We start from the raw sequence: 26,156 nt of genomic DNA, 5'->3' as shown, positions 1-26,156 counted from the left end.
GTGTTTTCTTCGCAGGCGTTTGCTTCCTGTTCAGATAGAGTTATACCTAAAACCACCCAACTCACACCCAGTAGGGAAGCTAGAGAAAAAGGTTTTGTGAAGACAGTATTGAGAAGTAAGTTTTCTCAAGAGACTATAAGGGCTAAATTGTAGACTTGCCAGTCAAATTGCCTGAGTTCAAATCTCATTCAAACCTCTAGAGTTTTTTGTCTTGAAGGTAGTTACTATCTTGACGCTTTGATTTTCTTCTTGTGAGAGGAATCAGTGGGGAATCTAGAAAGTGCCTGGGCCATTAATAAATATTAGATATTGTTATTATCAAGTTTGGATCTCAAGTGAATCAAAGTTCCTTAGTTCAGCAAGGATGTCCAGCATTAGAAGATCAAAGTTCCTTTTTAAAATGTGTCTTTAAGTGTTTGGTTATTTCCTAAAAGCTTTAGATTTTTAAAAGTGAGCTTTATTTTACACTTCCTCTTTGGAATCTAGATGCAAAATTGTCACCCATCATAACACCAATTGAAGAACAAACGTCCAGAAATCTAAATCTGTAAATCTGAGATTTCCTCATCAATCTACACAGCCGCTTGCCCATGGATGGAAAATAAACTGTCTGTAGTATAGAAGTGAAAAACTCTAAGGCTAACTTTATAGTCAAGTTGATAGAAAAACTAATTTTCATAGAAGGAACTCCATTCCCCCACTGACTTTTATTTTATAACTTTGAAAGATCAGATACTTTTCAGAGTGAGTGCTTTTTCACAGTTTCAAAGAAGCAGGCTGGAAAAAGGAATAAATTAATTCCGAAAAAATATTCCTTCCTCTCTACACCCACCCCTCTGCTCATCAAAAAAAGCTACAGACACTAAAATTCATTAACATTTCTATGAACATAAATGTGAAATATTCATTTTCATTAAGTAGTCTACTGAATATGGCAAAATCAGATTTATCTAAGGAGATATCCAATGCTGCTAATTTTCTTGACAATGGGGACATAAAGCAAAGGAAGTCATGAATCATTCATGAAGTTCAATTTACTTCTGTTATTTTTGGTGTTTTGCGTCCATGAATAGAAAGTGTGCAGCATGTTGTAGATGCTGGTTTTACATTATTTCAGATCAGAACTAATGATTTGGCAGGCAGCAATAAAGTAAGAACGGTTTAAAGGCTTTTGCCTGTAATTGTCCTATATTTCATATTTTCCTTGTGAGTATTTACATGTTTATATATTCATATTTTTTCTTATATTCTAATATACTTTATAAATCATGATCACTTTAGAATTAATATTTTAGATAGGCTCAGAAAGCAATGTATTAGTGATGTAACTAAATTTAGTGAACTCCCAGCAGTCCAGATTTTGAGGCTAAAAGAGACCTTGAAGTTTATAAAATGAAACTGGCCTCTCAATGAGGAATGTCTTCTATATTATTTCTGGTATGTGGCCTTTTCTAATTAGTTGAAGTGTCTCTGTGGTAGGGGAAGTTCTTTCTTAAACAGGGACCTACTTCATGAATGAACACTGCTGCTCATCAGAGAGTCTCTTAATTTCTAAAGCTACCTTCCTGCAGCTTCTGACTATTGTCTACTTGTTGCTGCTATATCGCCAGCACTTAGTAGTACAAAGAGCCACATGTCGCTACTTAAGAAGTGCTAGTTGAATTAAATGGAATTAAACGGGTTCAAATCTAGCATTTCTGGATGTGCTGGTTAACTTTATGTGTCAACTTGACTGGAAAACAAGGTGTCCAGTAGTCAAACATTATTCTGGGTATTCCTGTGGGGGTGTTTTTGGAGGAGATTAACATTTAAATCAGCAGACTGAATAAAGCAGCTTGCCCCCCACAATGTGGGTGGGCATCATTCAACCAGTTGAAGGCCTGAGTAGAACAAATAAACTGACCCTCCCCTGAGCAGGAGAGAATTCCTCCTGTCTGACTACCCTGAAACTGGTACATCAGGTTTTTTCCTGCTTTTGGACTGAAATGGAAACATCAGTACTTCCTGGGTCTTGAGTCTGATAGGTTTTCAGACTGGAGTTATGCTATCAGTTCTGGTTCTCAAGCCTTTGGACTGGGACTGGAAATACACCATCAGTGCTCTAGTCGGCTGACTCACTCTGTAGATCTTGAGATTGTCAGCCTCCATAACTGCATGAGCCAATTCCTTATAATAAATCTCTCTTTCTCTCTTTCTTACTTCTCACTCTGTCTCTCTATCTAGATATATATCTTATCTGTACTTTATCTATCTTTCTCTCTCTATATATATATGTATTGGTATATAATATATACTATTATATATGTAATGGTATTGATAGCCATGTATCATATATATGATATCTATAGAAAGAGATAAGATATATATAGATTTTATATATATATCATATACCAATATTTATATGTATATATGTGGGATATATAGAGAGACAGAGAGCGAGAGAGAGAGAGGAAATAGTATTGGTAGCCATTTAGAATAGAAAGGCTTCTATTCTAAATATATATATATTTCTAAATATATATGTTTCTAAAAATATGTAAATATATATTCTTTATATAGTCTATATATTCCATATATATGTATATGCTATACATGTCCTATTGGCTTGATTGGCTGTATTTTATATAAAATTATATATTTTATGTTATACATTATATATTTTATTCTATATAAAATACAGCCAATAGGATATGTTTAGCCTACTGGCTCTATTTCTTTGAAGAACTATGAATAACACACTGGGCAACTCCGAACACAGTTTCATCTGCTATATGATAGCACATTAAAACATTCCGAATGTCTGCTATGCCTCCTTATATTTGTCTTACAGATATCTTGTTCTCCTCCTTCTGAATGAAATTACCTTAAAACGGCATTAAGAACTGAACATAATTCTCCAGATGTGACCATTCAAGGGCAAACTTTTATAGAACTACTCCTGTCTTATGTCTGAAAACTATGCTTTAAAAATTTTATTTCCAGTTGTTAATATGGTGCTGTACATAAATAAAACTTAATATTTCACTTCTGCAAACCTCCCATTTTCTCAGAACATTTTCCATATCTAAGCTAGGCCATTTTATCACACTAGGTGGACAGATATTTCTTATCACGTTATTTTTGTAGACAAGAAAATAGTTTTATTTTGGAAATAATTAAATATGACTATCGCTTTACATTCTGTGCACATGTTTTTACTATCAAGATATTTAAATTAAGACAATGACAATCTTCTGAGAGTTAAACAGATAAATTAAGTGGATAGTTCATTAAATTCAATACATATGACAAGGCCTAGGTTAAAAGTTACCAAACCATTTTTTAAAAAAATTTATTTATTATTATTATACTTTAAGTTGTAGGGTACATGTGCATAATGTGCAGGTTTGTTACATATGTATACTTGTGCCTTGTTGGTGTGCTGCACCCATCAACTCGTCATTTACATCAGGTATAACTCCCAACGCAATCCCTCCCCCCTCCCCCCTCCCCCCTCCCCCCTCCCCATGATAGGCCCCGGTGTGTGATGTTCCCCTTCCTGAGTCCAAGTGATCTCATTGTTCAGTTCCCACCTATGAGTGAGAACATGCGGTGTTTGGTTTTCTGTTCTTGTGATAGTTTGCTAAGAATGATGGTTTCCAGCTACATCCATATCCCTACAAAGGACACAAACTCATCCTTTTTTATGGCTGCATAGTATTCCATGGTGTATATGTGCCACATTTTCTTTTTTTTTTTTAATTTATTTATTATTATTATACTTTAAGTTGTAGGGTACATGTGCATAACGTGCAGGTTTGTTACATATGTATACTTGTGCCATGTTGGTGTGCTGCACCCATCAACTCGTCATTTACATCAGGTATAACTCCCAATGCAATCCTTCCCCCCTCCCCCCTCCCCACTCCCCATGATAGGCCCCGGTGTGTGATGTTCCCCTTCCTGAGTCCAAGTGATCTCATTGTTCAGTTCCCACCTATGAGTGAGAACATGTGGTGTTTGGTTTTCTGTTCTTGTGATAGTTTGCTAAGAATGATGGTTTCCAGCTGCATCCATGTCCCTACAAAGGACACAAACTCATCCTTTTTTATGGCTGCATAGTATTCCATGGTGTATATGTGCCACATTTTCTTAATCCAATCTGTCACTGATGGACATTTGGGTTGATTCCAGGTCTTTGCTATTGTGAATAGTGCCGCAATAAACATACGTGTGCATGTGTCTTTATAGCAGCATGATTTATAATCCTTTGGGTATATACCCAGTAATGGGATGGCTGGGTCATATGGTACATCTAGTTCTAGATCCTTGAGGAATCGCCATACTGTTTTCCATAATGGTTGAACTAGTTTACAATCCCACCAACAGTGTAAAAGTGTTCCTGTTTCTCCACATCCTCTCCAGCACCTGTTGTTTCCTGACTTTTTAATGATCGCCATTCTAACTGGTGTGAGATGGTATCTCATTGTGGTTTTGATTTGCATTTCTCTGATGGCCAGTGGTGATGAGCATTTTTTCATGTGTCTGTTGGCTGTATGCATGTCTTCTTTTGAGAAATGTCTGTTCATATCCTTTGCCCACTTTTTGATGGGGTTGTTTGTTTTTTTCTTGTAAATTTGTTTGAGTTCTTTGTAGGTTCTGGATATTAGCCCTTTGTCAGATGAGTAGATTGCAAAAATTTTCTCCCATTCTGTAGGTTGCCTGTTCACTCTGATGGTAGTTTCTTTTGCTGTGCAGAAGCTCTTTAGTTTAATGAGATCCCATTTGTCAATTTTGGCTTTTGCTGCTGTTGCTTTTGGTGTTTTAGATATGAAACCTTTGCCCATGCCTATGTCCTGAATGGTACTACCTAGGTTTTCCTCTAGGATTTTTATGGTATTAGGTCTAACATTTAAGTCTCTAATCCATCTTGAATTAATTTTCGTATAAGGAGTAAGGAAAGGATCCAGTTTCAGCTTTCTACTTATGGCTAGCCAATTTTCCCAGCACCATTTATTAAATAGGGAATCCTTTCCCCATTTCTTGTTTCTCTCAGGTTTGTCAAAGATCAGATGGCTGTAGATGTGTGGTATTATTTCTGAGGACTCTGTTCTTTTCCATTGGTCTATATCTCTGTTTTGGTACCAGTACCATGTTGTTTTGGTTACTGCAGCCTTGTAGTATAGTTTGAAGTCAGGTAGCGTGATGCCTCCAGCTTTGTTCTTTGACTTAGGATTGTCTTGGAGATGCGGGCTATTTTTTGGTTCCATATGAACTTTAAAGCAGTTTTTTCCAATTCTGTGAAGAAACTCATTGGTAGCTTGATGGGGATGGTATTGAATCTATAAATTACCTTGGGCAGTATGGCCATTTTCACGATATTGATTCTTCCTATCCATGACCATGGTATGTTCTTCCATTTGTTTGTGTCCTCTTTTATTTCACTGAGCAGTGGTTTGTAGTTCTCCTTGAAGAGGTCCTTTACATCCCTTGTAAGTTGGATTCCTAGGTATTTTATTCTCTTTGAAGCAATTGTGAATGGAAGTTCATTCCTGATTTGGCTCTCTGTTTGTCTGTTACTGGTGTATAAAAATGCTTGTGATTTTTGCACATTAATTTTGTATCCTGAGACTTTGCTGAAGTTGCTTATCAGCTTAAGGAGATTTTGGGCTGAGACAATGGGGTTTTCTAAATATACAATCATGTCATCTGCAAACAGGGACAATTTGACTTCTTTTCCTAACTGAATACCCTTGATTTCTTTCTGTTGCCTGATTGCCCTAGCCAGAACTTCCAACACTATGTTGAATAGGAGTGGTGAGAGAGGGCATCCCTGTCTTGTGCCAGTTTTCAAAGGGAATTTTTCCAGTTTTTGCCCATTCAGTATGATATTGGCTGTGGGTTTGTCATAAATAGCTCTTATTATTTTGAGGTACATTCCATCAATACCGAATTTATTGAGCGTTTTTAGCATGAAGGGCTGTTGAATTTTGTCAAAAGCCTTTCCTGCATCTATTGAGATAATCATGTGGTTCTTGTCTTTGGTTCTGTTTATATGCTGGATTATGTTTATTGATTTGCGAATGTTGAACCAGCCTTGCATCCCATGGATGAAGCCCACTTGATCATGGTGGATAAGCTTTTTGATGTGTTGCTGAATCCGGTTTGCCAGTATTTTATTGAGGATTTTTGCATCGATATTCATAAGGGATATTGGTCTAAAATTCTCTTTTTTTGTTGTGTCTCTGCCAGGCTTTGGTATCAGGATGATTTTGGCCTCATAAAATGAGTTAGGGAGGATTCCCTCTTTTTCTATTGATTGGAATAGTTTCAGAAGGAATGGTACTAACTCCTCCTTGTACCTCTGGTAGAATTCAGCTGTGAATCCATCTGGTCCTGGACTTTTTTTGGTTGGTAGGCTATTAATTGTTGCCTCAATTTCAGAGCCTACTATTGGTCTATTCAGGGATTCAACTTCTTCCTGGTTTAGTCTTGGAAGAGTGTAAGTGTCCAGGAAATTATCCATTTCTTCTAGATTTTCCAGTTTATTTGCGTAGAGGTGTTTATAGTATTCTCTGATGGTAGTTTGTATTTCTGTGGGGTCGGTGGTGATATCCCCTTTATCATTTTTTATTGCGTCGATTTGAATCTTCTCTCTTTTCTTCTTTATTAGTCTTGCTAGTGGTCTGTCAATTTTGTTGATCTTTTCAAAAAACCAACTCCTGGATTCATTGATTTTTTGGAGGGTTTTTTGTGTCTCTATCTCCTTCAGTTCTGCTCTGATCTTAGTTATTTCTTGCCTTCTGCTAGCTTTCGAATGTGTTTGCTCTTGCTTCTCTAGTTCTTTTAATTGCGATGTTAGAGTGTCAATTTTAGATCTTTCCTGCTTTCTCTTGTGGGCATTTAGTGCTATAAATTTCCCTCTACACACTGCTTTAAATGTGTCCCAGAGATTCTGGTATGTTGTATCTTTGTTCTCATTGGTTTCAAAGAACATCTTTATTTCTGCCTTCATTTCGTTATGTACCCAGTAGTCATTCAGGAGCAGGTTGTTCAGTTTCCATGTAGTTGAGCGGTTTTGATTGAGTTTCTTAGTCCTGAGTTCTAGTTTGATTGCACTGTGGTCTGAGAGACAGTTTGTTATAATTTCTGTTCTTGTACATTTGCTGAGGAGTGATTTACTTCCACTACGTGGTCAATTTTGGAGTAAGGACGATGTGGTGCTGAGAAGAATGTATATTCTGTTGATTTGGGGTGGAGAGTTCTATAGATATCTATTAGGTCTGCTTGCTGCAGAGATGAGTTCAATTCCTGGATATCCTTGTTAACTTTCTGTCTCGTTGATCTGTCTAATGTTGACAGTGGAGTGTTGAAGTCTCCCATTATTATTGTATGGGAGTCTAAGTCTCTTTGTAAGTCTCTAAGGACTTGCTTTGTGAATCTGGGTGCTCCTGTATTGGGTGCATATATATTTAGGATAGTTAGCTCTTCCTGTTGAATTGATCCTTTTACCATTATGTAATGGCCTTCTTTGTCTCTTTTGATCTTTGATGGTTTAAAGTCTGTTTTATCAGAGACTAGGATTGCAACCCCCGCTTTTTTTTGTTCTCCATTTGCTTGGTAAATCTTCCTCCATCCCTTTATTTTGAGCCTATGTATGTCTCTGCGTGTGAGATGGGTCTCCTGAATACAGCAGACTGATGGGTCTTGACTCTTTATCCAGTTTGCCAGTCTGTGTCTTTTAATTGGAGCATTTAGTCCATTTACATTTAAGGTTAAGATTGTTATGTGTGAACTTGATCCTGCCATTATGATATTAACTGGTTATTTTGCTCTTTAGTTGATGCAGTTTCTTCCTAGCCTCGATGGTCTTTACATTTTGGCATGTTTTTGCAATGGCTGGTACGGGTTGTTCCTTTCCATGTTTAGTGCTTCCTTCAGGGTCTCTTGTAAGGCAGGCCTAGTGGTGACAAAATCTCTAAGCATTTGCTTCTCTGTAAAGGATTTTATTTCTCCTTCACTTATGAAACTTAGTTTGGCTGGATATGAAATTCTGGGTTGAAAATTCTTTTCTTTAAGAATGTTGAATATTGGCCCCCACTCTCTTCTGGCTTGTAGATTTTCTGCCGAGAGATCTGCTGTTAGTCTGATGGGCTTCCCTTTGTGGGTAACCCGACCTTTCTCTCTGGCTGCCCTTAAGATTTTTTCCTTCATTTCAACTTTGGTGAATCTGGCAATTATGTGTCTTGGAGTTGCTCTTCTCGAGGAGTATCTTTGTGGCGTTCTCTGTATTTCCTGGATTTGAATGTTGGCCTGCCCTACTAGGTTGGGGAAGTTCTCCTGGATGATATCCTGCAGAGTGTTTTACAACTTGGTTCCATTTTCCCACTCACTTTCAGGCACCCCAATCAGACGTAGATTTGGTCTTTTTACATAATCCCATACTTCTTGCAGGCTTTGTTCATTTCTTTTTCTTCTTTTTTCTTTTGGTTTCTCTTCTCACTTCATTTCATTCATTTGATCCTCAATCGCTGATACTCTTTCTTCCAGTTGATCGAGTCGGTTACTGAAGCTTGTGCATTTGTCACGTATTTCTCGTGTCATGGTTTTCATCTCTTTCATTTCGTTTATGACCGTCTCTGCATTAATTACTCTAGCCATCAATTCTTCCACTTTTTTTTCAAGATTTTTAGTTTCTTTACACTGGGTACGTAATTCCTCCTTTAGCTCTGAGAAATTTGATGGACTGAAGCCTTCTTCTCTCATCTCGTCAGTCATTCTCCGTCCAGCTTTGATCCGTTGCTGGCGATGAGCTGCGCTCCTTTGCCTGGGGAGATGCACTCTTATTTTTTGAATTTCCAGCTTTTCTGCCCTGCTTTTTCCCCATCTTTGTGGTTTTATCTGCCTCTGGTCTTTGATGATGGTGATGTACTGATGGGGTTTTGGTGTAGGTGTCCTTCCTGTTTGTTAGTTTTCCTTCTAACAGTCAGGACCCTCAGCTGTAGGTCTGTTGGAGATTGCTTGAGGTCCACTCCAGACCCTGTTTGCCTGGGTATCAGCAGCAGAGGCTGCAGAAGATAGAATATTGCTGAACAGCGAGTGTACCTGTCTGATTCTTGCTTTGGAAGCTTCCTCTCAGGGGTGTACTCCACCCTGTGAGGTGTGGGGTGTCAGACTGCCCCTAGTGGGGGATGTGTCCCAGTTAGGCCACTCAGGGGTCAGGGACCCACTTGAGCAGGGAGTCTGTCCCTTCTCAGATCTCAACCTCCGTGTTGGGAGATCCACTGCTCTCTTCAAAGCTGTCAGACAGAGTCATTTGCATCTGCAGAGGCTTCTGCTGTGTTTGTTATTGTTTACTGTGCCCTGTCCCCAGAGGTGGAGTCTACAGAGACAGGCAGGTTTCCTTGAGCTGCTGTGAGCTCCACCCAGTTCGAGCTTCCCAGCAGCTTTGTTTACCTACTTAAGCCTCAGCAATGGTGGGCGCCCCTCCCCCAGCCTCGCTGCTGCCTTGCCTGTAGATCACAGACTGCTGTGCTAGCAATGAGGGAGGCTCCGTGGGTGTGGGACCCTCCCGGCCAGGTGTGGGATATGATCTCCTGGTGTGCCTGTTTGCTTAAAGCGCGGTATTGGGGTGGGAGTTACCTGATTTTCCATTGTGTGTCTCAGTTCCCCTGGCTAGGAAAAGGGATTCCCTTCCCCCTTGCGCTACCCAGGTGAGGCAATGCCTCGCCCTGCTTCAGCTCTCGCTGGTCGGGCTGCAGCAGCTGACCAGCACCGATCGTCCGGCACTCCCCAGTGAGATGAACCCAGTACCTCAGTTGAAAATGCAGAAATCACCGGTCTTCTGTGTCGCTGGCGCTGGGAGTTGGAGACTGGAGCTGTTCCTATTCGGCCATCTTGCTCCGCCCCTTCCTGTGCCACATTTTCTTAATCCAGTCTGTCACTGATGGACATTTGGGTTGATTCCAAGTCTTTGCTATTGTGAATAGTGCCGCAATAAACATACGTGTGCATGTGTCTTTATAGCAGCATAATTTATAATCCTTTGGGTATATACCCAGTAATGGGATGGCTGGGTCATATGGTACATCTAGTTCTAGATCCTTGAGGAATCGCCATACTGTTTTCCATAATGGTTGAACTAGTTTACAATCCCACCAACAGTGTAAAAGTGTTCCTATTTCTCCACATCCTCTCCAGCACCTGTTGCCAAACCATTTTTTAAAACAAGAAACCAGTATAAAAGTAACCAGGTGTCACTAAGTGTTACCTTTGTCTGAAAACTTCGTGGTCGTGTAAGTAGGAAGAACATAGTTAATGCCTTATGATGAAACAACAACAACAAAAGTCATCGTTTCACTACCCTTACCACCCTTCAAAATTTCTAAAGTAATTTAAATGTTAGATCTTTCCTTATATGGCTGTTGGTTGACACTTTTATAATTTTTGAAATAGTTTGTTGTTGTTGTTTTTGTTGTTGTTGTTGTTTAAGAGATCTTACTCTTTTTTTTTCTATTAAGTGATAGGGTTTCACTGTGTTGCCCAGGCTAGACTCAAACTCCTGGAGTCAAGTGACCCTCCCAGCTCAACCTCTCAGATAGTGGGAACTACAGGCCCATGCCATCGTGCCCAGCTGAGATGGTCTTAAAACATGAATATAAAATTACACAAATGAAAGATTGTGTGACGTATATAAATGAAATGATATTTTATTGCAAGTAAAAAAATCCTCCTTAAATCTCATCTGAAAAAATTAAACTAGACTTATCTTCTAAAAGTGAAATGACTTGAAAAGTTTGAAGCCAAGAAATTTAGCATACATTCACTACACAAATATTTATTTTCTAGGTTTAATGATTGAATGGTGAGCAAAACAATGATCCCTTCCCTCATAGAAGTTTGTAATCTAAAGGGGAAATAAACAACAAGCATAGAAACAAATACTACTATGATATGGATGTCTCAGTTCATTTGGATAGCTATGACAAAATGCCATAAACTGGGTAATTTATGAACAACAGCCATTTATGTATCGTAGTTCTATAGACTGGGAAGTCTAAGATCAACGTACTGGCAGATTTTAGTGTCTGGTGAGGGCCCACTTTCTGGTTCATAAATGGTACCTTCCAGCTGTGTCCTCATACGGTGCAAGGGGCAAGGTAGATCTCAGGGCTTCTTTTATAAGAGCACTGCAGTAGTTTTTCCTTATCTTCAGGGGATATATTCCAAGACCCTCAGTAGAAACATGAAATTGCAAATAGTACCAAACCCTACATATACTATGTTTTTTCTATCTTTACATATCTATGATAAAGTTTAATTTGTAAATTAGGCACAGTATGAGATTAATAAAAATTAATAATGAAATAGAACAGTTATAAAAATATAATGTAATAAAAGTTACATGAATGTGATCTCTCTCACTCAAAATATCCTATTGTACTGTCCTCACCCTTCTTCTTGTAATGTGAGATGACACAGTGCCTGTATGATGAGGTAAAATGAGGTGAATGATGTAGGCATTGTGACATAGCTTTTGGTTACCATTGATCTTCTGAAAATATATCAAAGGGAGCATCATCTGCTTTGGGTGATCCTGGATCATCAAGCCATGATGACATCAGTGGCTGGATGCCAGGAGCAGATGGTATCAATGATATAGGTGGTATAGATAGCATATACATGTGGATACACTGGATAGAGGGATGATTTATGTCCCAGCCAGGACAGAGCAGGATGGTGGGAGATTCCATCATGCTACAATCAAGGGTATAATTTAAAACTGATGAATGTTTATTTCTGGAATTTTCCACTTAATATTTTCAGGCAAAAAACAAAACTGTAAATAAGTGGGGACTACCGTTATCCCATTCATGAGGACTCTGCTCTCGTGATCTAATCACCTCCAAAAGATACATTCTTAATAGTATTATATTGGGGGTTAGGTTTCAACATATGAATTTTGGCGGGATACAAACTTTCAGACAATAGCAATGGGAAACTAAAAAGAATTTTGAAAGAGAATAACTACTGGTTCCTAACTTAGATTGGAGGAGTCTTAAGAAAGCCTCCTATCAAAGGTGGCATGTGAGATGAGGACTGAAGGATGAGAAGAGGAAGCCGAAAGAACTATGGCTGGGAAAAGCATTTCAGCCAGAAGAAATGAGAAAATTATTAAGATGGGATAAGAGAAAATATGGTCTGCCAGAAACAAAGTCTCTGGTGCTGGAGTAATGTATACAGTAAGTAAGGGGAAAATGGTGACTGATGGGATTCAAGATAATGAGGAAGGTCAAGTCACACAAGAGCTTGAAGATCAAGTTAAGAAGAGTGGACAGTTTTACCAGTGTAGTAGGAAGTCTTTGATTTTTTTTTTTTTTTTTTTGTCTGAGATGGAGTCTCAGGCTGTCCCTCAGGTTGGAGTGCAATGGCGCCATCTTGGCTCATTGCTGCATCTGCCTCCCAGGTTCAAGCAATTCCCCTGCCTCAGCCTCCCGAGTAGCTGGGATTACAGGTGTGTGCTGCCATGCCCTGCTAATTTTTGTATCATTAGTAGAGTCGGGGTTTCACCATGTTGGCCAGGCTAGTCTTGAACTCCTGACCTTGTGATCTGCCTGCCTTGGCATCCCAAATTGTTGGGGTTACAGGCATGAGCCACGGCAACCAGCCTGAATATTTTAAAGCAGAGAAATAATATGATCCAATTTACACCTTGCAAAGATCACTGGGGCTGCTGGGCAGAAATTGGGTTAGAGGGAGTCAAAAGTGAAAGCAAGAAGACTGTAAAAGGCAGCTACAATGGTCCAGGTAAAATGTAATGATAGTTTGGAAAAGACTGGTGGCAATAGGGCAGGGGAGAAATGGACAGGCCTGATAAATATTTTGCAAGTAGAATAGATGGTACTTGGCAATAGAACGGATCAGCGGAGTTTGAGAGAAATGGAGCTGTTAACAATCCCAGGATTATGGTTGGATAGTGAGATTAAAGTGACAGAGGGAGAAATTCATTTGAAAGGGAAAAATCAAGAATAAAGTTTTGAGCAAATTAAACTCAAGATGCCTTTGAAACATCAAAACAGACATGCCAAGAAGAGTGCTAGTACATCAATCTGGGGCTCAGAAGAGATCTCAGTTGGGGATATAAATTTGAGAGCCATAGCATAAGATTGAATGTAAAGAGGTCCTTTGTGACCTTTCTGAGAACAGTTTTAGCAGAGGCGGGAGATGGGTAGGCAGGTGCCAGATTGCAGTGGGTTGAGAGGAAGTTGAGGCAATAGACAACAGATATAGATTATCCTTTCAAGTACTTTGGAGAAAAAGAAAGAGATTAGGAAAAAGCTTCAGGGAAATGTGGGGATAGAGTGCAGGTGTTTTAAGATGAGAAGAGTTTTCAACTAGTTTATAAGCTGTGAGAAAAGAGGTAGACAGGGCAGGATTGAGGATCTGAGAGCTCAGGGGTGAGGTGTGTGTGTGTACTAAACATAATTTCCAGAGGAGGAAGAAAGAGATGGAATTCTAAGCACAGCGGGCAAGGCTAGCCTAAGAAAGAAATAGAAACACATCTTCCTGTGAAATACAGAGAGCTAACTCAGAATAGTGGTGAAGAATAAGGAAGTTTAAAGAAGATGAGTGAAATCGAGAGATTTCAGGCCTGAAATGGCTTTTCTTTTTATTATTATCATTTTGGTGTGGTGAGGTGACAACATCTACTGTAAATGAGTGGATGAGATTAGAGTCCGGATCTTTTTTAATCTGTACTACCTGATTCCTTCATGATTATTATCCCAAGCCCTTTCCATATCTCCATGAAGCTTGTGGTTATCAAACCTTCACATGATACTGTTATTGATTTCAGATTCCAAATATACTTTAGACTAAATTCCTTGATTGATTTTTCTATGTGTCATTGACTCATTTTATAGCATCCTAGGGCTACAGAGCTATTAATCTGCTCCAAGTTCAAGCAAGCTTTCAATTTAACAAGTCTTTATGACTTTTTCAATTATACTTGATTAGATGACATCAAGTTAAGCAAAACATCTTTAATTTGTCTCAAAGGACCTAACCAAGGAAAACATTTTGCCAGCCTTGAGATTGTGATGGGAGAACATGCAAACTCGTGAATTTTGTAATGTAGGCAAAGTTTCCACTCTGTTGGTCACAAACATGATTGGTTCAATCTTACATCAGTGTGATGTCTACTTGATCATTCTTATTTCCCAACTGACACTAGAGCCTCTCATTTGTGATTACTTTAAGGCTCAGTATAGTCTTGATACACTGTCAAGTCAGAAAGAGCTGTTTTAGAAGATAACACGTTTTTTGTGAAAAGTTAAAAACTAGATGAATAGAAGCCTATAATCCCAGCACTTTGGGAGGCCGAGATGGGCAGATCACGAGGTCAGGAGATTGAGACCATCCTGGCTAACACGGTAAAACTCCGTCTCTACTAAAAAATACAAAAAACTAGCCGGGCGAGGTGGCGGACGCCTGTAGTCTCAGCTACTCAGGAGGCTGAGGCAGGAGAATGGCATAAACCCGGGAGGCGGAGCTTGCAGTGAGCTGAGATCCGGCCACTGCACCCCAGCCTGGGTGACAGAGGGAGACTCCATCTCAAAAAACAAAAAACAAAAAACAAACAAACAAAAAAAAACCTAGATGAATAATCTATTCAGTATTTATTAAAACTTAGCAACATATTGATTATGTACCTAGGTAGAAACAAGCAAAGCTCATTCAAACTCCACATGGGCATATGCTAATTTACTGCTTAAAATTATTATTCTTAACATTTATGAACTCTACATTGGTTTATCTATTGTTAATAGGGATTCATTTTAAGTAAAGTGTTGAAGTTAAATTATGCTGTCATCAGAAGCTTCTTCTTTTTTTAAGGGTAACATCAATAGAATCAAGGCCTGCTTGGTTTCCTGCATCCATAAGCTACCTTCTCCCTGTAGCTGCAATTGTTTGACCCTTGATCTAAAAGCGAAATTCAGCTTCTGGGATCTATACTGAAATTTACCAGGGATAGTTTAGGAAATACAGACCAGTCTTTGGTTGATTCAGCATTTCCAACCTAGCCAAGAGTGTTTCCAGTTAATGCTATACTTCTAATTATTATTATTATTGTTGTTGTTGTTGTTTTGAAGTGGAGTCTCACTGTCTCACTCTGTCACACAGGCTGGAGTGCAGTGGCATGATCACAGCTCACTGCAACCTCTGCTTCCCGGGTTCAAGCAATTCTCCTGTCTCAGCCTACTGAGTAACTGGTACTACAGATGCATGCCACCACACCTGGCTACTTTTTGTATTTTTAGTAGAGATGGGTTTTCACCATATTTGTCAGGCTGGTCTCGAACTCCTGACCTCAGGTGATACACCCTTCTTGGTCTTCTAAAGTGCTGGAATTACAGGCGCGAGCCACCGTGACCAACCTACACTTCTAATTATTGATGGTATGCTCCCTTATTCACCTGTTGATTCAGGATTCTGTGATGAAGAGAAGAACACTTGGGCTTGAATTCTTATTCCATTACTTTTTCGCTCCATTACTTTTTTTGCCCTGTGACTCTGGGTAAGTTATTTTACTTCTCTGATTCTCAAGTATATCATCTCTCAAGTGTTGTTACAAATACTTATGTCACAAAGGTGTTATAAAATACCCAGCTTTAGTTATGCAAATCTTTCTCCTAAGTTCCTGCCTCTTTACACTCCTCTTATTCAAGTTCTTACAGTCAAGAGTTTTTGCTTTGTTTTAGGTAAGTATCTTTAGGGATTGTAGTTCTGTGACCAACTGCTGGATCACGATGATAATTACCATCTTTTCAAATTTGTACATATTAGCTTATTTTAGAGTCTCAGTTACTGTGTTAATCTGTATGTCCAGACAACTAGTTGCATCTTGCTCAACTGCCTCAATGATTGTCATATGTCTGGGTCACCATCTATTACCTGACATCATATTTGATGATTACTTTGGGCTATCTGGGTGCCTGGGCTTCCCCCATCCCTTCCCCACAAAAGTTACATTTAATTTCTGCTTCATTTATAGTTTTGATCCTTATATGTTATATTAAATGGACTTAAAGTCATCTATTTTTAATATGAATAAATAAATCTTCAAACTTAAAGAAAAATGTCAACCTATAATAGAAAAACTCAGTATCCATTGTAAATAAAGTATGCATTTTGGGAGAAAGTGTTGATAATTTTAGAACTTACAATTTAAAACACAGAATCAATTTCAAGTATTTGTCAAAATTCATTGCTCCTCTAAGCAAATGACACAATTCATAAGGTCTTGCAATTTCAAGAGGTTGCTGTATGTTAATATTCTTCAGCAGAAGCCAAGGTAAAAAATCAGAAAGTCAATGGAAGAGTGGTCAAGGGTAAAAAACAACTAATATGTATGGGCAACCCATGAGTTATCCTTCTTTTTCTATATCAGTTCCAAAAGTAATGATTTACTTGGTGAACTAATGTTCTGCCTTATTTATAAAGTGTTATTAGCTATTAGTATAAGATTGAGTTTACATAGTTCATTCCTATGGTTTGAATATGTTCATTTTTGGTATCTGAACCAAAAGTTACCATCAATACTTTATATATATAAACACCTTTCAATACCTAGTAACTTCTTTATATAATGAGATTTAAAATTAGAATATTTATTAGAGAATTATTCATGAATTTTCTTGTTCATTCTAGGTTTTGGTGGTAGTAGGTCAATGTCTATATTTAAAGTTGTAATTACATCTACATTAACACCTTCATCTATTTCTACGTATACAGTGGAACTAGAAGGTTAATGTAATTGCTTCGTGATGAGACACTGGGGAAATACATTCATTCTTCAACAATACTATAGAATGACCTGGAATTTTCCCATTTTCCTTTACTTTCTTAATGTTTACATCTAGAAAGCATTTTAGATGATCTAAATAAACATCTGTCAATTTCTAACATTACATTAAGTGGTACTATAATAATGGTCTGATTAGCTACTGGACTTTTTTGCACCTCTGAAAACCAAGAAATGGCTTAGCTTTGGTGTTCACAATTAATGCTCTCAAATACCTACAGGCTGATGGCTGAGAAATAATCACAAAAAGATAGTCAGATTAAATCTTCATAGCTGAAATATTTGAATTGTTAAGAAAGCAATAAGTGAAAAAGCAGCCCAAGAGGACAAACTAAAATTAGTCACTAGACTTAAAAACCATTAAGTCTTTGGTGCAAAGCATAAGTCTCATGAGTGTAATTTATCATCTTTTTCTTTTCATGAGGAAAGACACATTATTCACACAAGACACTAACATAATGTTTTTCTAAAAGACAATTTACAATAGTTTAGGTCAAAACAATCTCACAAACTCTTTTAATATTAAAATATCTTTCCTTTCTTATTAATCCAGCTTGGATATTGGAAGACTTTGGGAGAAACTACACTCTGAGAAGGAGAAAGTATGAGTTTATAAATTGTTGATCTAAAATAAGTGAACTTTCCCTAATTGTTCAAAACAATAACTTCATTGAGCCACCAATATAAACCCTTTGAAAACTTGTCAGACAAGTGCAGCTAAAAATTCCTGGTACTAATTAACTCAGTGAGAAGTTGAATTCCATTGGGTCAAAGAAGCATCTCTCCTTTTCATGCCCCTGTCCAAGTAACTCACAACTTTCAATCTCCAGGGTGCAGTTCTGCTCATCCAGTGGATATCTTCGAAGATCCATCATACATGCAGCTGTGGTTGTGATTCTGATAGAGTGGAGAGATAAAAAAGAAAACATTACAAAAGTGATGACATTTCATTTCCAGGCTTCCTAGCCCCAAATCATGTTTACCAGTTGGTAGAAACAAGGCATCAAAATTTTATGAGATTTTAAGGAACTATTATGAATAATTATATGTCAACAAATTGGATAATCTAGATGAACAGGTGGAAATGGATAAATTTCTAGAAACATACAACCTACCCAAACTGTGTCAATAAAAAACAGAAATCTGAACAAACAAATAACAAACAAGGAGAGTGAATCAGTAATAAAAAAATTTCCAACAAAGAAAAGCCCAGGGCCAGATGGTTCATGGATGAGAAATAATCATGAACATTCAGAGAAGAACTAATACTAACCTTTCTTAAACTGTACCACAAAATAGAATAGGGAAAACTGCCAAATTCATTTAATGAGGCCAGCTTCACTCTAATTCCAAAGCTAGACAGACAATACAAGAAATGAATAGTACAGGCCAATATCCCTAATGGAATTAGATGCAAACATTCTCAATAAAATACTAGCAAATAAAATTCAACAGCATATCAAAAGGATCATACACCATGACCAAGTGGGATTTATTACTGGGATGCTAGGATGGATATGCAACAATCAGCAACATATACAAATCAATCAATGTGATACAACATAATAAAATAAAAACCACATGATCATCTCAATAAATGCAGAAAAATTAAAGCTTTTCCCCTAAGATCTGGAAGAAAACAAGAGTGGTCACTCTTGGCCCTGCTAGTCAGCATGGTACTGAACTCCCAGCTAGAGCAATCAGCAAGAAAATTAAATAAAAGCTATCCAAATCACAATAAATAAATAAAATTATCTCTTTTTGCAGATGACATAATTATGTACGTAGAAAATTCTATAGACTCCATGAAAACTATTAGAACTAATAAATTCAATAAAATTACAGGGTGCAAAATCAACACACAAAATTCAGTGGCATTTTTATATACTAATAACAAACTCTCCAAAAGGTAAATTAAGAGAACAACTTCATTTACATTAACAACAACAACAAAGTACCTAGGAATTAACTTAACTAAAGAGAAAAAAAGACCTGTACATTGAAAATTATAAAACATTGATGAAGGAAGTTTAAAAAGACAAATATATAGAAAGACATTCCATGTTCATGTCTTGGAAGAATAATATTGTCAAAATGTTCATACTACCTCCCCAAAACCATCTTACACATTCAAAAATCCAGATGGTACTTTTTACAGAAATAGAAGAAATAATCATAAAATTTATATGGAATCATGAAAGACTCTGACTAGTCAAAGTCATCTGAAGCAAGATCAAAAACCTTCTAATTTATTTTTCCATTCACAGTGTACAAGGGTTCTTTTCCCTCTCCACACTCTTGCTAACGCTTTTGTCTTTTGTCTTTTTACCAATAGACATCCTAACAGGTATGAGGTGGTATTTCATTGTGGGTATGATTTGCATTTTTCTGACGATTTAGTGTTGAGCACTATTTCATATGCCTGTTGTCCATCTGAATTTCTTCTTTTGAGAAGTTCTGTTTAGGTTCTTTGCTTATTTTTAAATTATTTATATTTTGTTATTGAATTGTATGTGATTTTTTATATGTGTTGGATATTAACACTTATCAGTATATGATTTGCAAATATTTTTCCCTATTCCATAGGTTGCCTTTTCATTTTGTTTATTGTTTCCTTTGCTGCATATAAGCTTTTTAGTTTGATGTATCCCACTTACCTGTTTTTGCTTTTATTGTCTGGACTTTTGGTATAATATTTAAAAAATTATTGCTAAGACTAATGTCAAGAAGGTTTTTCCTTATGTTTTCTGCTAGTTGTTTTACAGTTTCAATATTTATGTTTAAGGATTTAATCCATTTTGAGTTGATTTTCATGTATGGAATGAGATAGGGATCAAATTTATTTATTTGTTTATTTTGCATGTGGATATCCAGTTTTTCAAACACCATTTGTCAAAAAGACTGTCTTTTCCCCATTGTGTGCCCTGGCACCTTTGCTGAAGATCAGCTGACCACAAGTGTATGTATTTATTTCTGGTTTCTCTATTCTGTTCCATTGGCCTATGTCTGTATTTGTGCCATTACCATAGTGTTTTGATCAGAATATATTTGTATTACAATGTGAAGTCAAGTAGTGTAATGCCCCAGCTTTAATCCCAAGACCTATTGATTATGATATTGGCTCTAGATTTTTCATATACAGTTTTGATTATGTTAAGGGAAGTTCCTTTTATACCTATTTTGTTGAGAGCTTTTGCCACAAAAGATGTTGCATTTTGTCAAATGCTTTTCTACATCTATTGATATCCTTATGTAGTCTTTATCCATCATTCTGCTAATGTGGTATATAGCATTGATTAATTCACATATGGTGAACCATCCTTGCATCCCAGTAACAAATCCCTCTTGGTCATTGTATATAATCCTTTTAATGTGCTATTGAATTTAGCTTGCTAATATTTTATTGAGGATTACATTACTTTCATAAATAATGTAGCAAATTTATAATTTGCAATAGCCATATTTCAATAATATCCCAATAAAGCTATTAAAATATTTTGTGACTAAAAATTTTAAAGATAGGCAGATTTAGTTTGAGTCTTAACTTTGTTGCCCACAAGTGGCGTGAGTTTGCATTAATTAAATTATCTCCTTGCAACTCAGTCCTCTCATTAATCAAAGCACCTACTACAGAGCATTGCTGTGAGAATTAAAAGAGATAATGTGTGCAAAGCTTTTAGCCCAGTGCCCCATACTTAAGAAGTGCTCTCCAAATGATGATCATTATTATAGCTGTTATTATCTCATGACCCTTTCTATTTTTATTATCACTTTAGCAATGTCTGTGCTACTATCTGCAGAATTTGTGAATGGGAGGAATCTACATTATACATAAAAAGCTTATCTTCCTCTCTTGCTACAACTAAATACGACATCATCATCATCAACAACAACAACAACGAAACCAGCCTTCTGTGACTTAAGGTGCTTCACACTTCCCACTGTTAGAGAGATTTGTCAGATTTGTCTCTGAAGCTCTGGTCCACTTATATTCCACAGGTAGCATATAACCAAGGAAGAAACACTATCCTAGGATGAGAGTTAATACCATATTCACCACCTCCAGTTGAGCTTTTGTGTTTATTCAAACTCAAGTACTCTAACTCTACATATCCTATCTGGACTTCATTATCTCTTCATTTTCTCTTACCTGGGATGTTTTTCTGGTCAGTGAAGTCTGAGAGTAACTAAAATTCAGATGGTGAGTCCACATTTACAACCTTTCGATTCACTTTTGAATGACAAAGAACTTTTAAAAATGTAACGGTCCTCCCCATAAAGTGTAATCATACGTTAAACAACACAAAAATTCAAATTAAATGATGTTTCTTTTTTATCTTAATCTCCAGGAGCTACAATTTGAAATTTTCTTAAAATACTCTATGTAAATAGAAGCACAGCTGTGTCTTCTTAGGGAGATAACCTCTTAAGACAGTAGCCTACAACACACACTACTCTGCACTTTGCTTATTTTCTTTAACAATGCATCATGAATTTGCTTCTGCATTAATAAATAATAAGCTCTTTTTAAAAATTTACTACAATTGTGTGGAAATGTAATAATGTATTTTCTAATCATCCTTTTGTGGGCATTTGTGTTCCATTTTATTTTTTCAAATGAAAGGGCGCTGAATATACTGTAGTACTTTATGTACACAGCATATGTACTGTACTACAGTAAACTGTATAAGTGTGTATATACATACACACACTGATATATTCACATGTGTATATATATATGCATACTCTCTATCTATCTAGCTATCCATCTCCGAGGATTTTTGAGGTTCCAAGGTGAGTTATTGCTTTGGTCATTCGTGCTAAACTATCAGCGATAAAGGCTTCTTTTCCTTAAAGGAAAAGGAAAAACCCTAACTTTTTCCAATTTTCCTTTGGCTTTCACTATGAAAGAAGAAAATTCACAGAGGATACCTTTTGAAGCCTTTTGATACTTTTTCATAGACAGGACATTGGTCAATTTATTTGAATTTATAATAACAAATTTACTTGAATTTATTTAAGCATTACTTCGAAGCAAAAGGAATTTTCAAGTTTAATTAAAAATTTTTTTTCAAAATGTTTTACAAAACACTATGCTTTCCATTCCCCTGATCATATGGGTTAATTAATTTATTCACTTAACAATACATCATGAATATCTTTTGTTGTCTAAAAATACAGTTCTGCAACATTCTTTTTTTAGTCTCATAGTGATTCGAACACCCTAAACAAAAAAACCACAATAAATATTAAAAATGCATTTATCTACTATTCTCCTTTACCATATTTTTTGTTTAACAGCTTCTTATGAATTCAAAAACTGTCAAGAGGGGAACATTCTCTCGGAATTACTAAAATATGGCAAGTCCTATGATTCTACAACTTAGCTGATGCTTTTCAGTCAGAGATGATTTTGCCTCACTGGGGACATTTGGAAATATATCTGGACCTAAAAGTTTGAAACTGGAATCTAGTGAATGGAGCCTAGAGATGCTGTTAAACATCCTACCATGCATAGGACAGTCCCCAACAACACAGACTTAGCTTTTCTAAACTGTCAGTAGTGCCAAGGTTAAGAAATCCTGCTACAATGATGGTTTACAAATTTGATAAGGAACCTCAGTATGTAAAGTACAAATGAAATAAATAAAAACCATATTTTGTTAACATAAAATCACCTTATAAGTTCCAATGTTGATCCATTTTAATGGACACACACTTCTAAAAGCAGGGGATTATGATGAGAATTATGGTTTTAAGCCTCTCTCATTACCAATTTATCTTTTGTTGCATTTTATTTATACAGCATTGAGAAAATTCTTATAAATAGTGAAGTACTTTCTTCTAAATTCTTAAATAACCAAGCAAAGGCTACCCTGAATTGGGAAAACAGCAACAACAACAGCCCCAATCCCTGTGCCAAGAAACCACCTTTATAGTCAATGACACCATTGTAATTAGTTTAGGAACATCCATAAATAGTTGGTCTCTAGAAGTACTTAATGATAGATTAAAGGCAAGCTTTACTTGGTGCTCAATGCTCTGCATAATTTAACCTGGCAGCACAAGTTAATATAGTGATCTTGAATGTGTTAACATGGGGCATTCTTATATTTATTGCAACATATTCACAATAGCCAAATATGGAATCAACCTAGGTGCCTATCAACAGATGAATGGAGAAAGAAAATGTGGTAGATATGGACAATGGGATATTAGTCAGCCGTAAAAATGAAATCCTGTCATATGCAGCAACATGGGTGGCACTGGAGGCCATTATGTTAATTGAAGTAAGCAAAGCACAGAAATACTAATATTGCATGTTCTAATGCACATGTGAGAGCTAAAAAAGATGGATCTCAACATAGAATGTAAACTGGTAGTTATCAAAGACCAAGAAAAGGGAGTGATGAAAGGAAATATAAGCATATAGTATATTAATTACCACTGAACTATACATTTAAAGTGGTAAAGATGGTAAATTATATATGTATATTTTACCTCAATAGAAAAAGCAACTAAGACATTTAAAAAAGTAACATAGGACAGGTGACAGTCTAATGCTTCTTATTACAGTTTAAAATATTTATTATATATATTTTTAAGTTTTATTTTAGGTTCATGGGTACATATACAGGTTTGATATACAGGTAAATTATATGTTACAGGGATTTGGTGTACAGACTATTTCACCACCCAGGTGATAGTCATAGTATCCAATAGGTAGTTTTTCGATCCTCACCTTCCTCCTTCCCTCCACCCTCAAGTATGCCTCAGTGTAATATTTAATTTTTAATATTTAATATTTAATATATTAATATTTTAGCTCCATATATATTAATATGTTTAGCTCCCGCTTATAAGTGAGAACATGTGGTGTTTGGTTTTCTGTTCCTGTGTTAGTTCACTTAGGCTGCCACCTCCATCCATGTTGCTGCAAAGCACATGATCTCATTCTTTTTTATGGTTTTGCAGTATTCTGTGGTGTATATGTGTCACATCTGCTTTATCCAGTCTACTGTTAATGGCCACTTAGGTTGACTCCATGCCTTTGCTATTGTGAATAATACTGAGATGAACATATGTGTGTATGTGTCTTTATGGTACAATGGTTTATATTCCTTTTGGTATATACTCAACAAGGGAATTGCTGAGTCAAATGGTAATTTTGTTTTGAGTTGTTTGAGAAATCACCAAACTGCTTTTCATAATGGCTGGACTAATTTACATTTCACCAGCAGTGTATAAGTTTTCCTTTTTCTCTGCAACCTCACCAGCATCTCATATTATTTTACTTTCTAATAATAGCCATTCTGGCTGGTGTGAGATGGTATCGCATTGTGGTTTTATATGCACTTTTAATGATTAGTGATGTTGAGCATTTTTTATATGCTTGTTGGATGCATGTATGTCTTCTTTTGTAAAGTGTCTGTTCATGTTCTTTGCCTACTTTTTAAGGGCTTTGTTCATTTTTTGCTTGTTGATTTCTTTAAGTTCTTTATATATTCCGGATATTAAACCTTTGTCAGATGTGTAGTTTGCAAAATTTTTCTCTCATTCTGTGGGTTGTCTGTTTGTTCTGTTGATGAACAACATTCTAATGATGTTTTGCTGCGCAGAAGCTCTTTAGTTTAATTAGGTCCCATTTGTCAATTTTTGTTTTTGTTGCAATTGCTTTTGCTGTCTTCGTCTTGAAATCTTTGCCAGATCCTCTGTCCAGAATGGTATTTCTGAGGTTAACTTCCATTTTTTTTTTTTTTTTTTTTTTGAGACAGAGTCTCTCTCAGTCGTCCAGGCTGGAGTGCCGTGGCTCGATCTCGGCTCACTGCAAGCTCTGCCTCCCGGGTTCACGCCATTCTCCTGCCTCAGCCTCTGGAGTAGCTGGGACTACAGGCGCCCGCCACTACGCCCAGCTAATTTTTTGCATTTTTTTTTTTTAGTAGAGACGGGGTTTCACCGTGTTAGCTAGGATGGTCGTGATCTCCTGACCTCGTGATCCACCCGCCTCGGCCTCCCAAAGTGCTGGGATTACAGGCGTGAGCCACCGCGCCCGGCCGTTTTTTTGTGTTTTTTTGTTGTTGTTGTTGTTGTTTGTTTGTTTGTTTTTTGACATCTAAGTCTTTAACCCCTCTTGAGTTGGATGGCCCCACACATGATTTTCTAAAGCATGATTCTAGAAAAGATGTGATTATAAGGCATCCTGATATCCTGTTTAAATGTGGATGAAAAATATGAACTATAGTGTAAGGAAGCAGTCTAATTTCAATCTTCTGAATATGGCTAGCCAGTCATCTCAGAATCATTTATGGAATAGAGAGTCCTTTCCCCATTGCTTGTTTTTGTCAACTTTGTCAAGCATCGGATGGTTGTAGGTATGCAGCAAAAAATAATTATAATAGTTTTAAATAAAATTAGAATCCAACATTTGTGGCACCATTAAAGAAAAAGCCTTAGGGATACTTGAGAGTATTATTTGAGCACCATTGGTCAGCACATCTCACTTTATTTAGTCCATTTTCAGAAAAAATGTCATCTGGTTAGTTAACCACTCCATTATTAAATCAGGACATGCATTGAAATATAATATTGGCTGTATGAATGTCTTCTTTTGAGAAATGTCTGTTCATATCCTTTGCCCACTTTTTGATGGGGTTGTTTGTTTTTTTTCTTATAAATTTGTTTGAGTTCTTTGTAGGTTCTGGATATTAGCCCTTTGTCAGATGAGTAGATTGCAAAAATTTTCTCCCATTCTGTAGGTTGCCTGTTCACTCTGATGGTAGTTTCTTTTGCTGTGCAGAAGCTCTTTAGTTTAATGAGATCCCATTTGTCAATTTTGGCTTTTGCTGCCGTTGCTTTTGGTGTTTTAGACATGAAGCCTTTGCCCATGCCTATGTCCTGAATGGTACTACCTAGGTTTTCCTCTAGGGTTTTTACGGTATTAGGTCTAACATTTAAGTCTCTAATCCATCTTGAATTAATTTTCGTATAAGGAGTAAGGAAAGGATCCAGTTTTGAAAAAATGCTCATCATCACTGGCCATCAGAGAAATGCAAATCAAAACCACAATGAGATACCATCTCACACCAGTTAGAATGGCAATCATTAAAAAATCAGGAAACAACAGGTGCTGGAGAGGATGTGGAGAAATAGGAACACTTTTACACTGTTGGTGGGATTGTAAACTAGTTCAACCATTATGGAAAACAGTATGGCGATTCTTCAAGGATCTAGAACTAGATGTACCATATGACCCAGCCATCCCATTACTGGGTATATACCCAAAGGATTATAAATCATGCTGCTATAAAGACAC

At 36.9% G+C, this 26,156-nt stretch overlaps 1 protein-coding gene across 1 annotated transcript in view; it reads right to left on the bottom strand.

The window, feature by feature from the left end:
• The window catches only part of GABRB1 (gamma-aminobutyric acid type A receptor subunit beta1), a 409,046-nt gene that overhangs the window by 93,264 nt on the left and 289,626 nt on the right, over positions 1-26,156 (bottom strand). Inside the window, exon 5 of the mRNA XM_015138327.3 lies at positions 17,658-17,740. Coding sequence (XP_014993813.1) covers positions 17,658-17,740 — 83 coding nt within the window. The remainder of the gene's footprint in view (positions 1-17,657; positions 17,741-26,156) is intronic.

Source organism: Macaca mulatta, chromosome 5 (genome assembly GCF_049350105.2).
Source record: "Macaca mulatta isolate MMU2019108-1 chromosome 5, T2T-MMU8v2.0, whole genome shotgun sequence".
NCBI lineage: Eukaryota > Metazoa > Chordata > Mammalia > Primates > Cercopithecidae > Macaca > Macaca mulatta.
Note: the sequence above shows the minus strand (reverse complement) of the source record. Positions and strands in the feature narration are given on the sequence as shown.